A 12,341-nucleotide genomic window follows, 5' to 3' on the forward strand; every position below is an offset into this window, starting at 1 on the left:
TGCTTCTGTGTCTATCATCTGCGCGGCATTTTATCCATGCGCCGCGGTTATTAACTGCACGCGCGCAGCTTAGAGGGAACGTTGGTTGCGACTTCAAGGACGCTGCTGTGCATTTGCAACTTGGTGGTTGCTAGGCTATTACTAGGTGGTTGCTAGGGTGTTCTGGGTATTGTTTACTAAATCTTGCTCACTATAATACATATGTAATAATACATATACTACCATTCAAAAGTTAGAGGTTTATAAATGCTTTTTTTGGAAGAATTATTTTATGCTTTTATTTGATCAAGAATACAGTAAAACAGTAATATTAAAATGTAATTTATTCCTGTGATCAAAGCTGAATTTTCAGCATCATTACTCCAGTCTTCAGTGTCACATATTCCTTTAGAAATCATTCGGTGATGATTTTCTGCTCAAGACACATTTCTTATTAATATAAATGTTGAAAACAGTTGTGCTGCTTAATATTTTTGTGGAAGCCATGATAATTTTTAATTCTTTTGCAACATTATAAATGTCTTTACTGTCACTTAAAATCAATTTTAGTGCACCCTTGCTGAATAAAAGTAGGGATGCATGATATATCGGCCACCATATCGGTCGGCATATATGTTCATCTTTATAGGAACACTCCACTTTTTTTGAAAATAGGCTCATTTTCCAGCTCCCCTAGAGTTAAACAGTTGAGTTTTACCGCTTTCGAATCCATTCAGCCGATCTCTGGGTCTGGCGGTAAAACTTTTAGCATAGCTTAGCATAGATCATTTAATCTGATTAGACCGTTAGCATCTCGCTCAAAAATGACCAAATACTTTTGATATTTTTCCTATTTAAAACTGGACTCTTCTGTAGTTACATCGTGTACTAAGGCCGACGGAAAATGAAAAGTTGTGATTTTCTAGACCGATATGGCTAGGAACTATACTCTCATTCCTGCGTAATAATCAAAGAACTTTGCTGCCGTGCCATGGGTGCAGCGGCGCAATGATATTACACAGCGCCTGAAAATAGATTAACTTCCACCAACATAACCAACTTGACAACCTGCTTACACAGGAAGCGTGATGCGAGATGCTAATGGTCTAATCAGATTCAATGATCTATGCTAAGCTATGCTAAAAGTGCTACCGCCAGATCCGGAGATCGGCTGAATGGATTCGAAAACGGTAAAACTCAACTGTTTAACTCTAGGGGAGTTGGAAAATGAGCCTATTTTCAAAAAAAGTGTGGTGTTCCTTTAATGTTATTGTTATCAGCCCGATAAGAAACTTTGGCCGATATATAAAGGCCGAAAAATAATGTATTATTTCCTTCAGCTGAGACACTTCAGATGCGCACTGTCCACCATGATGGTTTTGAATGGCTTGATATATGATTGAAATCATTTCAAAAAGGAAAATACAGTTAAGAGCAACATGTGCAGCGCAAGTCTGTCATATAGGCTACATCAAATTATAATGAGAACATTGTAATCGTGTTTTTGGGACATGGCTTTAATGGTGAGACTTTTGGTATTGTAATCAGGCTCTCAAAAAGTATATAAAAATTTGGATTTCGATTTATTGGACAATATATCGGTTATCGGCTTTCAAATATAAATAATTATCGGTATCGGCCAGAATTTTCATATCGGCGCATCCCTAAATAAAACTATTAATTTCTTTCAAAAAACAAAATCTAACTTATCTCAAACTTCCAAACGATAGTGTAAGTCTGATTGCTTAAATAAGTAATAGCACGCCTTGAATGTATCATAGACGCACATTTATGCACTAAATTACATTAAATTATACATATATGTTCACAAACCTCTTGTGGAAAGCAGGTTCTTGTGGACTGCTCAGTGTACCCAAAAGATGGTCCCTCAAAAACCGTCATGGGCAGTTTCAGCACCTCCTTTAGGAACTGGTCAAACTGTGAGTATATCATTATACCGTTTGGGTCCGATATCTGTGAAAATACATCTTGAGGAAAAAAGACATGCATCAGGAGTGATCAATTTTATTTTGTCAAAAGAAATGTTAATTTAGATCCAGGTTTATTTTAATAACTCAAAGCATAAAATTCAGTTCTTTTGGACTTTCTATTCATCAAAGAATTCTAAAAACATTCCACAAACATACGTACAGTGAGGAAAATAAGTATTTGAACACCCTGCTATTTTGCAAGTTCTCCCACTTAGAAATCATGGAGGGGTCTGAAATTGTCATCGTAGGTGCCTGTCCACTGTGAGAGACATAATCTAAAAAAAAAAAAATCCAGAAATCACAATGTATGATTTTTTTACTATTTATTTGTATGATACAGCTGCAAATAAGTATTTGAACACCTGAGAAAATCAATGTTAATATTTGGTACAGTAGCCTTTGCAATTACATAGGTCAAACGTTTCCTGTAGTTTTTCACCAGGTTTCTCCCATGACTCCTCTGGATCATCCAAATGGTCATTGGCAAACTTAAGACGGGCCTGGACATGTGCTGGTTTAAGCAGGGGAACCTTCCGTGCCATGCATGATTTCAAACCATGACGTCTTAGTGTATTACCAACAGTAACCTTGGAAACGGTGGTCCCAGCTCTTTTCAGGTCATTGACCAGCACCTCCCGTGTAGTTCTGGGCTGATTTCTCACCTTTCTTAGGATCATTGAGACCCCACGAGGTGAGATCTTGCATGGAGCCCCAGTCCGAGGGAGATTGACAGTCATGTTTAGCTTCTTCCATTTTCTAATGATTGCTCCAACAGTGGACCTTTTTTCACCAAGCTGCTTGGCAATTTCCCTGTAGCCCTTTCCAGCCTTGTGGAGGAGTACAATTTTGTCTCTAGTGTCTTTGGACAGCTTTTTGGTCTTGGCCATGTTAGTAGTTGGATTCTTACTGATTGTATGGGGTGGACAGGTGTCTTTATGCAGCTAACGACCTCAAACAGGTGCATCTAATTTAGGATAATAAATGGAGTGGAGGTGGACATTTTAAAGGCAGACTAACAGGTCTTTGAGGGTCAGAATTCTAGCTGATAGACAGGTGTTCAAATACTTATTTGCAGCTGTATCGTACAAATAAATAGTTAAAAAATCATACATTGTGATTTCTGTATTTTTTTTTTTTCATGTCTCTCACAGTGGACATGCACCTACGATAACAATTTCAGACCCCTCCATGATTTCTAAGTGGGAGAACTTGCAAAATAGCAGGGTGTTCAAATACTTATTTTCCTCACTGTATATAAGTGTTTTCAACATTGATAATACTAAGAAATGTTTCTTGAGCAGCAAATCAGCATATTAGAATGATTTCTGATGGTGAACATACAAGACTTCTTTCAAAAACATTAAAAAAAAATCGCCAAACTTTTACACATTAATGTAGTCTAAAGTTTTTTTACTAGGAATGATTCAACAGAAACAAGCCAAAAAGGTTTAACTACACTTCCAACAGTATTGACATGGTCATCAGAGGCAAATATGCCTCTTGGTTAGAAGTGACTTTCAAGTAACGACAGCTGCTCTGACCTTTAAAATTATGATAGAATGATTAATCCATTCACTTAAGCATCCATTAATCAGCATCAAACCATTGAGCACTCATCAGTTCAAAGGCAAATCCAAAGTGAAACTTACATCTTAGTTTATCCAAAATCTTCCCTCCACAGAGGGCAGCCAGGGCCATCTTCACCACAAAAACAGAGATCTTTCCCACACCTTCCCTAGAAAAGACACAATTGTCATCTAACACATTAAGACGGTCACATATAGCAAAGAAAATGATGTATAATGCAAGTGAAGATAATGAAGTGTCCTCATGAAGGTTGCCATGTATTTCATATTAACTTTCTACACTTAAAGAAATCTGTCAGGGTTTCTTACGGGTCATAGGCCGCTAGCAGGAAGTTGAGGAGGTAGGAGATGGACTGGTCTACATTGATCTGGTGGGTTGTGGGCAAGCGCTTGTTCAGCTGGTAAAAGATGGTGGACAGTATTGCTTGCAAATTTGACACTGAGAACTCTGTGTTGAGGTCCATAGAGTTGAGTCTGTTTTCCCGGAACACCTCGATAATATTCCAGATATCCACCAAATGCACTGCAAGAAGCGAAGAACAAATGGCAATATCTGGAATTGCATCATTTCCAAAGACTGAAGCTACTGTGAATACTAAATCAAAGTTGCATTCAGAATGTTTGTGTGAAAAACACTATAACACAGTCAAATCTTTTCAAACTTACAATTGCACCTCTTCTGAATGAATCTCAGCTTGCATGCTGTCCTATATGTGGACAATCTGATGGAGTCCAGATCTAGTGCACCTGTGAGATGAAAACATCACATTTATTAAACGTACAGCTTAAATGTGCCTAAGATGTCTAGATGATCTTCCAGCCTTGTCAAACTGGTGTTTAGGTGGCTTTGCAAGTGGTCAAGAGTACAAAATCCCAAAACACACTGGACAGCATGACTTCCCAAGTGAAAAATAAATGTGCTTTGGCACATGTGTGTATGTATTTGAAATCCATTAATTTTATGCTAAGTATACTACAAACACATGTACATATTTATGCACTTATGTCGAAATGTACAAATACCCAATGCACTTTAGTTATCCGGAAGTAGTGCTGAGGTCCAACTAAAGATAAACTTTAGTATATTTGATTGTGCTAAAATGGAACTATTGCAAGTATAGATGGTATGCACCTGACGTCACAGACTGAGTGGCAAAAAGACTGAGAGGCAGCATTGGTTTTCAGCGTGAATGCCGCGAAAAAAAACACACAAAATACATCTAAAACGGGAAAGAGCTTTGAGATTGACTCTACAAACAGATTTGACAAGAAATCTGAGGAGTATTTTGTCAGACTTCCGAAAGCTTTCGAAAAGAGAAGCAAAGGATCGCTGAAATTCACAGAAACAACTGGACAGGCAGCGAAATGTGGATTTGCAGTTATCATTTCGTGTCAATATGTTGAATTTGGGGGTAAAATCATACCCTACAGAATTGTATTGTTACATATTGTATTGACATCTCATCAATTGAATATTTACCATCGTATATTCTGCATAATTTGATGTTTGACCACAAAACCAATACAAGTTTTAGGGCTGGACGATATGACTATATATATAAAACTGATATAAGTGACCAACCGGATTTAGAACTACCTATGTTGTATTTATATAAAGCGTTCACAGGCAAATTTGCTTTATGTATTTCCACAAAATCAGGCACATATAAATGTCAGGAAACACGATTCCTGGCTGGTTAAGATGTTTTCTCGGCAGGGAAATTCATTTGAAGAACTGTTAGCATGACACTGTCAATAGACATTGGCGTTTGTAAGATTTTTTAAAATGTTTTTGAAAGAAGTCTCTTCTGATCACCAAGGCTGCATTTATTTAATCAGAAATTGTAAAAATTAAAACAAATAAACAAATAAAAATTGTGAAATATTATTACAATTTAAAATAGCCATTTTCTATTTGAATACGTTGCAAAATGTAATTTATTCCTGTGATCAAAGCTGAATTTTCAGCATCATTACTCCATTCTTCAGTGTCACATGATCCTTCAGAAATCATTCTAATATGCTCAAGAAACATTTCTGATTATTATTATCGATGATAAAAACAGTTTAATATTCTTGTGGAAACTGATCTTTTTTTTTCAGAATTCTTTAATGAATAGAAAGTTCAAAAGAACAGCATTTATTTTAAATAAAATATTTTACTTAAAAAGTAAAAGTATGCATCCTTACTGAATAGAAGCATTCCTTTCTTTAATAAAAAAAAATATTTCTGACCCCAAACGAATTTGAATTTGAACAGAGGTGTATTACCTATTATCAGCATGTTAGCTTGAGTATGGACTGAAGGAGTGAAATACATACGCATTTCAGCAAACAGTAGTCTTCTGTCTGCCATGGTGCTTCTGTTGTGGCCTGACTCTTCAATCATTCTGCGAAACATCACACATGCAGAAAACAAAAGGACAGTGTGATAGGCGTCCAACAGCTGTGAAGGCAAACTGCACTGCAAATAGACCTTTTGAGGAATTAACAATTATTATGCAGCAACATTTATAATGCATTACATAGTTTTAAGATGTTAATCCATCAAAACTCCACTGCACATTTTATAAGACTGATAAAAAAAACACATTGTAGACACAACAAGATAAAATCAAGACTATCAAGTGCTACATAAATGCCAGATCTGCCTAATTCAGAGTTACAGATGAATTTGCAACAAAATAGCGAGTTTGATCGGACCCACAACCTTTGACGTCAACAACTAAAGATATGAGAGCATTTTCACCTCCTTTTTAAAAGTTGATCAGACTATTTACTTTGCTATCCAGCTATACACAAGTATTGCTAATTGATTTTCATCATTTGTACTGTATTTAGCTTTGTGTTTCCCTTCTGTCAGCGACCCTACCAGAATAGACCTGTGACCCACTACTGACATGGTCCTTGGTGTAATTCATGCGTTTATCTCCCTTTCTTCTTGTACAGAGACATTTTGTTATGATTCACATTACAGACATAACAGAGGTTTTGGACTCCACTTGTGACCTTGATTAAAAATAACATTTACAAGATCACTGCCTTGTGACCTTCAGTACAATACCATCTTCTTTTACTGCGAGCAAACAACAGCTGTATAATATGGAAGCTTGTTTCCGCCACGGAATAAAAAATGTAAAAGATAATTGCAACTTTTTGTCTCACAATTCTGACTTTTTTTCTCACAATTGCAAGTTTAAATCTTGAAATTCGGACTTAATTTTCCTCAGAATTGTAAGATATAAACTCGCATATTGTGACTTTATTGTGACTTCCTGAATACTTTTTTCTCCGAATTCCAAGTTTATATCTCACAATTTATAATTGTAACTTTATAACTTGCAATTGCGACTTTATAACTCACAAATCTGACTTTTTTTCTTGTAATTTAAAGTTTATATCTCGCAAATTGGACTTCTATTCTCAGAATTGTGAGATATAAACACAACTGTGAGTTATAAAGTCAGAATTGTGAGATATAAACACAATTGTGAGTTATAAAGTCTAGAATTGTGAGATATAAACACAATTGTGAGTTACAAAGTCAGAATTGTGAGATATAAACACAATTGTGAGTTATAAAGTCAGAATTGTGAGATATAAACACAATTGAGAGTTATAAAGTCAGAAATGAAAGCTCTAGCATAAGTTCTGCTGGGAAGACTCAATTACTACGTCACTTATTGCATTCATTCTAACCCAATTATATTATCATGCTCACCGTATAAAAGCCCGGTACTTACACATGTTTGAGTTCGCAGATACTGAAGTGACGATTACGCAGATCTGAAGCGACGATTACGCAGATCTGAAGCGACGATTACGCAGATCTGAAGCGACGATTACCCCCATCCTCCCCACCACTACCAGGATGGTCCTGTCCATACCTCCCGGGGGGTCGGCTGCGCCCCTGCCCTGGTCTTCAGGCAGGAATTGCAGATCCGATACCCTCGGATTATGCCTACGGACGGGGCCTACGTCAAATTGACTCTGTATATTATTAGCTTGCTGAGCTATTATTAAATGCACTATTGTTGATATAATTCTCCCGAGTCTTTCCTGCAGAACTGTGAGATATAAACACAATTGTGAGTTATAAAGTCAGAATTGCAAGATATAAACACAGTTGTGAGTTATAAAGTCAGAATTGTCAGATATAAACACAATTGTGAGTTATAAAGTCAGAATTGTAAGATATAAACACAATTGTGAGTTATAAAGTCAGAATTGCAAGATATAAACACAATTGTGAGTTATAAAGTCTTGAATTGTGAGATATAAAAACTATTGTGAGTTATAAAGCTAGAATTGTGAGATATAAAAACAATTGTGAGTTATAAAGTCTAGAATTGTGAGATATAAACACAATTGTGAGTTATAAAGTCAGAATTGTAAGATATAAACACAATTGTGAGTTATAAAGTCAGAATTGTCAGATATAAACACAATTGTGAGTTATAAAGTCAGAATTGTAAGATATAAACACAATTGTGAGTTATAAAGTCTAGAATTGTGAGATATAAACACAATTGTGAGTTATAAAGTCAGAATTGCAAGATATAAACACAATTGTGAGTTATAAAGTCTAGAATTGTGAGATTTAAAAACAATTGTGAGTTATAAAGTCTAGAATTGTGAGATATAAAAACAATTGTGAGTTATAAAGTCTAGAATTGTGAGATATAAACACAATTGTGAGTTATAAAGTTAGAATTGTGAGATATAAAAACTATTGTGAGTTATAAAGTCAGAATTGTGAGATATAAAAACAATTGTGAGTTATAAAGTCTAGAATTGTGAGATATAAACACAATTGTGAGTTATAAAGTTAAAATTGTGAGATATAAAAACAATTGTGAGTTATAAAGTCAGAATTGCGAGATATAAACACAGTTGTGAGTTATAAAGTCTAGAATTGTGAGATATAAAAACATTTGTGAGTTATAAAGTCAGAATTGTGAGATATAAAAACAATTGTGAGTTATAAAGTCAGAATTGTGAGATATAAAAACAATTGTGAGTTATAAAGTCAGAATTGTGAGATATAAAAACAATTGTGAGTTATAAAGACAAAATTGTGAGATATGTAACCCCTCCTGTTCGAACCACCCTCTCCAAGCGGGATTCGAACCCGGGTCCGCCGGCATGAGAGTCAGACACTCTAACAAGGAGGCTAAAGGCTGCAACCTCTAGCGTCAGTCGCTAGAGCGTCTCTTGAGATCAGCAGAGTGAGGTTTACTACTAAGTAACTACTAGCTGGCCTCCGTTACACTTATAAACACAATTGTGAGTTATAAAGTCAGAATTGTGAGATATAAACACAATTGTGAGTAGGGCTGCAACGACGCGTCGACGTCGTCGATGACGTCGACTACGAAAATACGTCGACGTGCGTGAAATGCGTCGACGCGTCGGCGGCACATTATTTACGTTCTAGAATGGAACAGAAGATCTAGAATAATGGCAGCTTCTGCTCCCGGGCATAGTGAAAATGATAATTTATCATATAAAGCCAGACCGCGGCATTCAAAAGTGTGGGAGTACTTTAAACAGAAGCCGAATAAAACTGTGCTTTGTTCGCTCTGTAACGCCGGTTTCACCCTGCACGCGGTGGCAGAGAAGCTGTGCGCGTGGAGAGCGGGAGCTTTCACACTGCAGTCAGTGTTGCCAAGTCCGCTTTTTTCCGCGGAATTGGGCTACTTCTACACTGTTGCCGCGGGCTGTGTCTCATGTCCGCGGGTTGAAGCAAAAAAACACACATATTTAACCCCCCGAACGCGATGTTTACCAGAGAACCTCCCCGAAACGCGATTGGGCTTGTTTTGGGCTAGTTTTGAGTAACGAATGGGTGGGTTTTGTTGTGTAAACCTGGCAACCCTGCTGCCAGTGTTCTCTCGCGCAGCTGAACCGTGGCGCGTGTATTGCAACAGACGGTCACATTTTCCTGGGTTCTTCTCCGACCCCAGTACGTCTCGTGCTTTTATTTATTATGGGCTGCATATATCTCCTGTTAATGCGACCTGGTTCCGCTCTGTCCCAAACACATATGCATAATAACTTGCTGTATATAGGTAGTTTACATGATTAAAGTAACATTAAAGTTAAGATATGCCTCTAGCTTTAATCATTTAAATGTGTCTTTGAAGTTCGGGCAAAAACTTCTGGCAGCTTTAGTCGTTGTTTATGCACATGTATCTTCAAAATAGACGACTAGTTATACATTAAAACTATGCTGAAAGCTCCTGTATGTGAACCTTTTGCAGATAAATACAAGTGCATTTTCGTTTACTATCGACACAAATCAATAAGTAAATCATACTCAACTACTATAGTAAACAACTTTTCCTAATTAGGCCTACTCTGTATACATTTTATGATGAATAGTATCATTATATATTATGTTTAAAAAGCTTCTTGTGTTCATATATTTCATTATAAAATGGCATACTATGTACACTACCCTTCCTGAAATACAATTAATATTGTCATCATTCATTGATTTCATGTTAAAATAATATATAAATTCACTACCCTCTTTGAAATACAATAATCAGTAAAAAAGAATAATAAGATTAATCTGGAAAAATAATCGTTAGATTAGTCGACTAATCGAAAAAATAATCGTTAGATTAGTCGACAGAAAAAATAATCGTTAGTTGCAGCTCTAATTGTGAGTTATAAAGTCAGAATTGCAAGATATAAACACAATTGTGAGTTATAAAGTCTAGAATTGTGAGATATAAAAACAATTGTGAGTTATAAAGTCTAGAATTGTGAGATATAAACACAATTGTGAGTTATAAAGTCTAGAATTGTGAGATATAAAAACAATTGTGAGTTATAAAGTCTAGAATTGTGAGATATAAAAACAATTGTGAGTTATAAAGTCTAGAATTGTGAGATATAAAAACAATTGTGAGTTATAAAGTCTAGAATTGCGAGATATAAACACAATTGTGAGTTATAAAGTCAGAATTGTGAGATATAAAAACATTTGTGAGTTATAAAGTCTAGAATTGCGAGATATAAACACAATTGTGAGTTATAAAGTCTAGAATTGCGAGATATAAAAACAATTGTGAGTTATAAAGTCTAGAATTGTGAGATATAAAAACATTTGTGAGTTATAAAGTCAGAATTGTGAGATATAAAAACAATTGTGAGTTATAAAGTCAGAATTGCGAGATATAAACACAATTGTGAGTTATAAAGTCTAGAATTGTGAGATATAAAAACATTTGTGAGTTATAAAGTCAGAATTGTGAGATATAAAAACAATTGTGAGTTATAAAGTCTAGAATTGTGAGATATAAAAACATTTGTGAGTTATAAAGTCAGAATTGTGAGATATAAAAACAATTGTGAGTTATAAAGTCAGAATTGCGAGATATAAACACAATTGTGAGTTATAAAGTCTAGAATTGTGAGATATAAAAACAATTGTGAGTTATAAAGTCAGAATTGTGAGATATAAAAACAATTGTGAGTTATAAAGTTAGAATTGTGAGATATAAAAACAATTGTGAGTTATAAAGACAAAATTGTGAGATATAAACACAATTGTGAGTTATAAAGTCAGAATTGTGAGATATAAACACAATTGTGAGTTATAAAGTCAGAATTGCAAGATATAAACACAATTGTGAGTTATAAAGTCTAGAATTGTGAGATATAAAAACAATTGTGAGTTATAAAGTCTAGAATTGTGAGATATAAACACAATTGTGAGTTATAAAGTTAGAATTGTGAGATATAAAAACAATTGTGAGTTATAAAGTCTAGAATTGTGAGATATAAACACAATTGTGAGTTATAAAGTCTAGAATTGTGAGATATAAAAACAATTGTGAGTTATAAAGTCAGAATTGTGAGATATAAAAACATTTGTGAGTTATAAAGTCTAGAATTGTGAGATATAAACACAATTGTGAGTTATAAAGTCTAGAATTGCGAGATATAAACACAATTGTGAGTTATAAAGTCAGAATTGCGAGATATAAACACAATTGTGAGTTATAAAGTCTAGAATTGTGAGATATAAAAACATTTGTGAGTTATAAAGTCTAGAATTGTGAGATATAAACACAATTGTGAGTTATAAAGTCAGAATTGTGAGATATAAACACAATTGTGAGTTATAAAGTTAGAATTGTGAGATATAAAAACAATTGTAAGTTATAAAGTCAGAATTGTGAGATATAAACACAATTGTGAGTTATAAAGTCAGAATTGTGAGATATAAAAACAATTGTGAGTTATAAAGTCAGAATTGCGAGATATAAACACAATTGTGAGTTATAAAGTCAGAATTGTGAGATATAAACACAATTGTGAGTTATAAAGTCAGAATTGTGAGATATAAAAACAATTGTGAGTTATAAAGTATAGAATTGTGAGATATAAAAACAATTGTGAGTTATAAAGTCAGAATTGTGAGATATAAAAACAATTGTGAGTTATAAAGTCAGAATTGCGAGATATAAACACAATTGTGAGTTATAAAGTCTAGAATTGTGAGATATAAAAACATTTGTGAGTTATAAAGTCTAGAATTGTGAGATATAAACACAATTGTGAGTTATAAAGTCAGAATTGTGAGATATAAACACAATTGTGAGTTATAAAGTTAGAATTGTGAGATATAAAAACAATTGTAAGTTATAAAGTCAGAATTGTGAGATATAAACACAATTGTGAGTTATAAAGTCAGAATTGTGAGATATAAAAACAATTGTGAGTTATAAAGTCAGAATTGCGAGATATAAACACAATTGTGAGTTATAAA

The 12,341-nt window shown here is 34.5% G+C and overlaps 1 protein-coding gene across 1 annotated transcript in view; it reads right to left on the reverse strand.

Moving 5' to 3' along the window:
- dtna (dystrobrevin, alpha) overlaps nt 1-12,341 on the reverse strand; it is a 43,470-nt gene that overhangs the window by 29,688 nt on the left and 1,441 nt on the right. Inside the window, exons 2-6 of the mRNA XM_079806935.1 lie at nt 5,879-5,946; nt 4,223-4,303; nt 3,866-4,079; nt 3,620-3,705; nt 1,813-1,967 (exon numbers count right to left, since the gene is read on the reverse strand). Coding sequence (XP_079663061.1) covers nt 1,813-1,967; nt 3,620-3,705; nt 3,866-4,079; nt 4,223-4,303; nt 5,879-5,946 — 604 coding nt within the window. The remainder of the gene's footprint in view (nt 1-1,812; nt 1,968-3,619; nt 3,706-3,865; nt 4,080-4,222; nt 4,304-5,878; nt 5,947-12,341) is intronic.

Source organism: Gobio gobio (assembly GCF_949357685.1).
Source record: "Gobio gobio genome assembly, chromosome: 23".
NCBI classification, from domain to species: Eukaryota; Metazoa; Chordata; class Actinopteri; order Cypriniformes; family Gobionidae; genus Gobio; species Gobio gobio.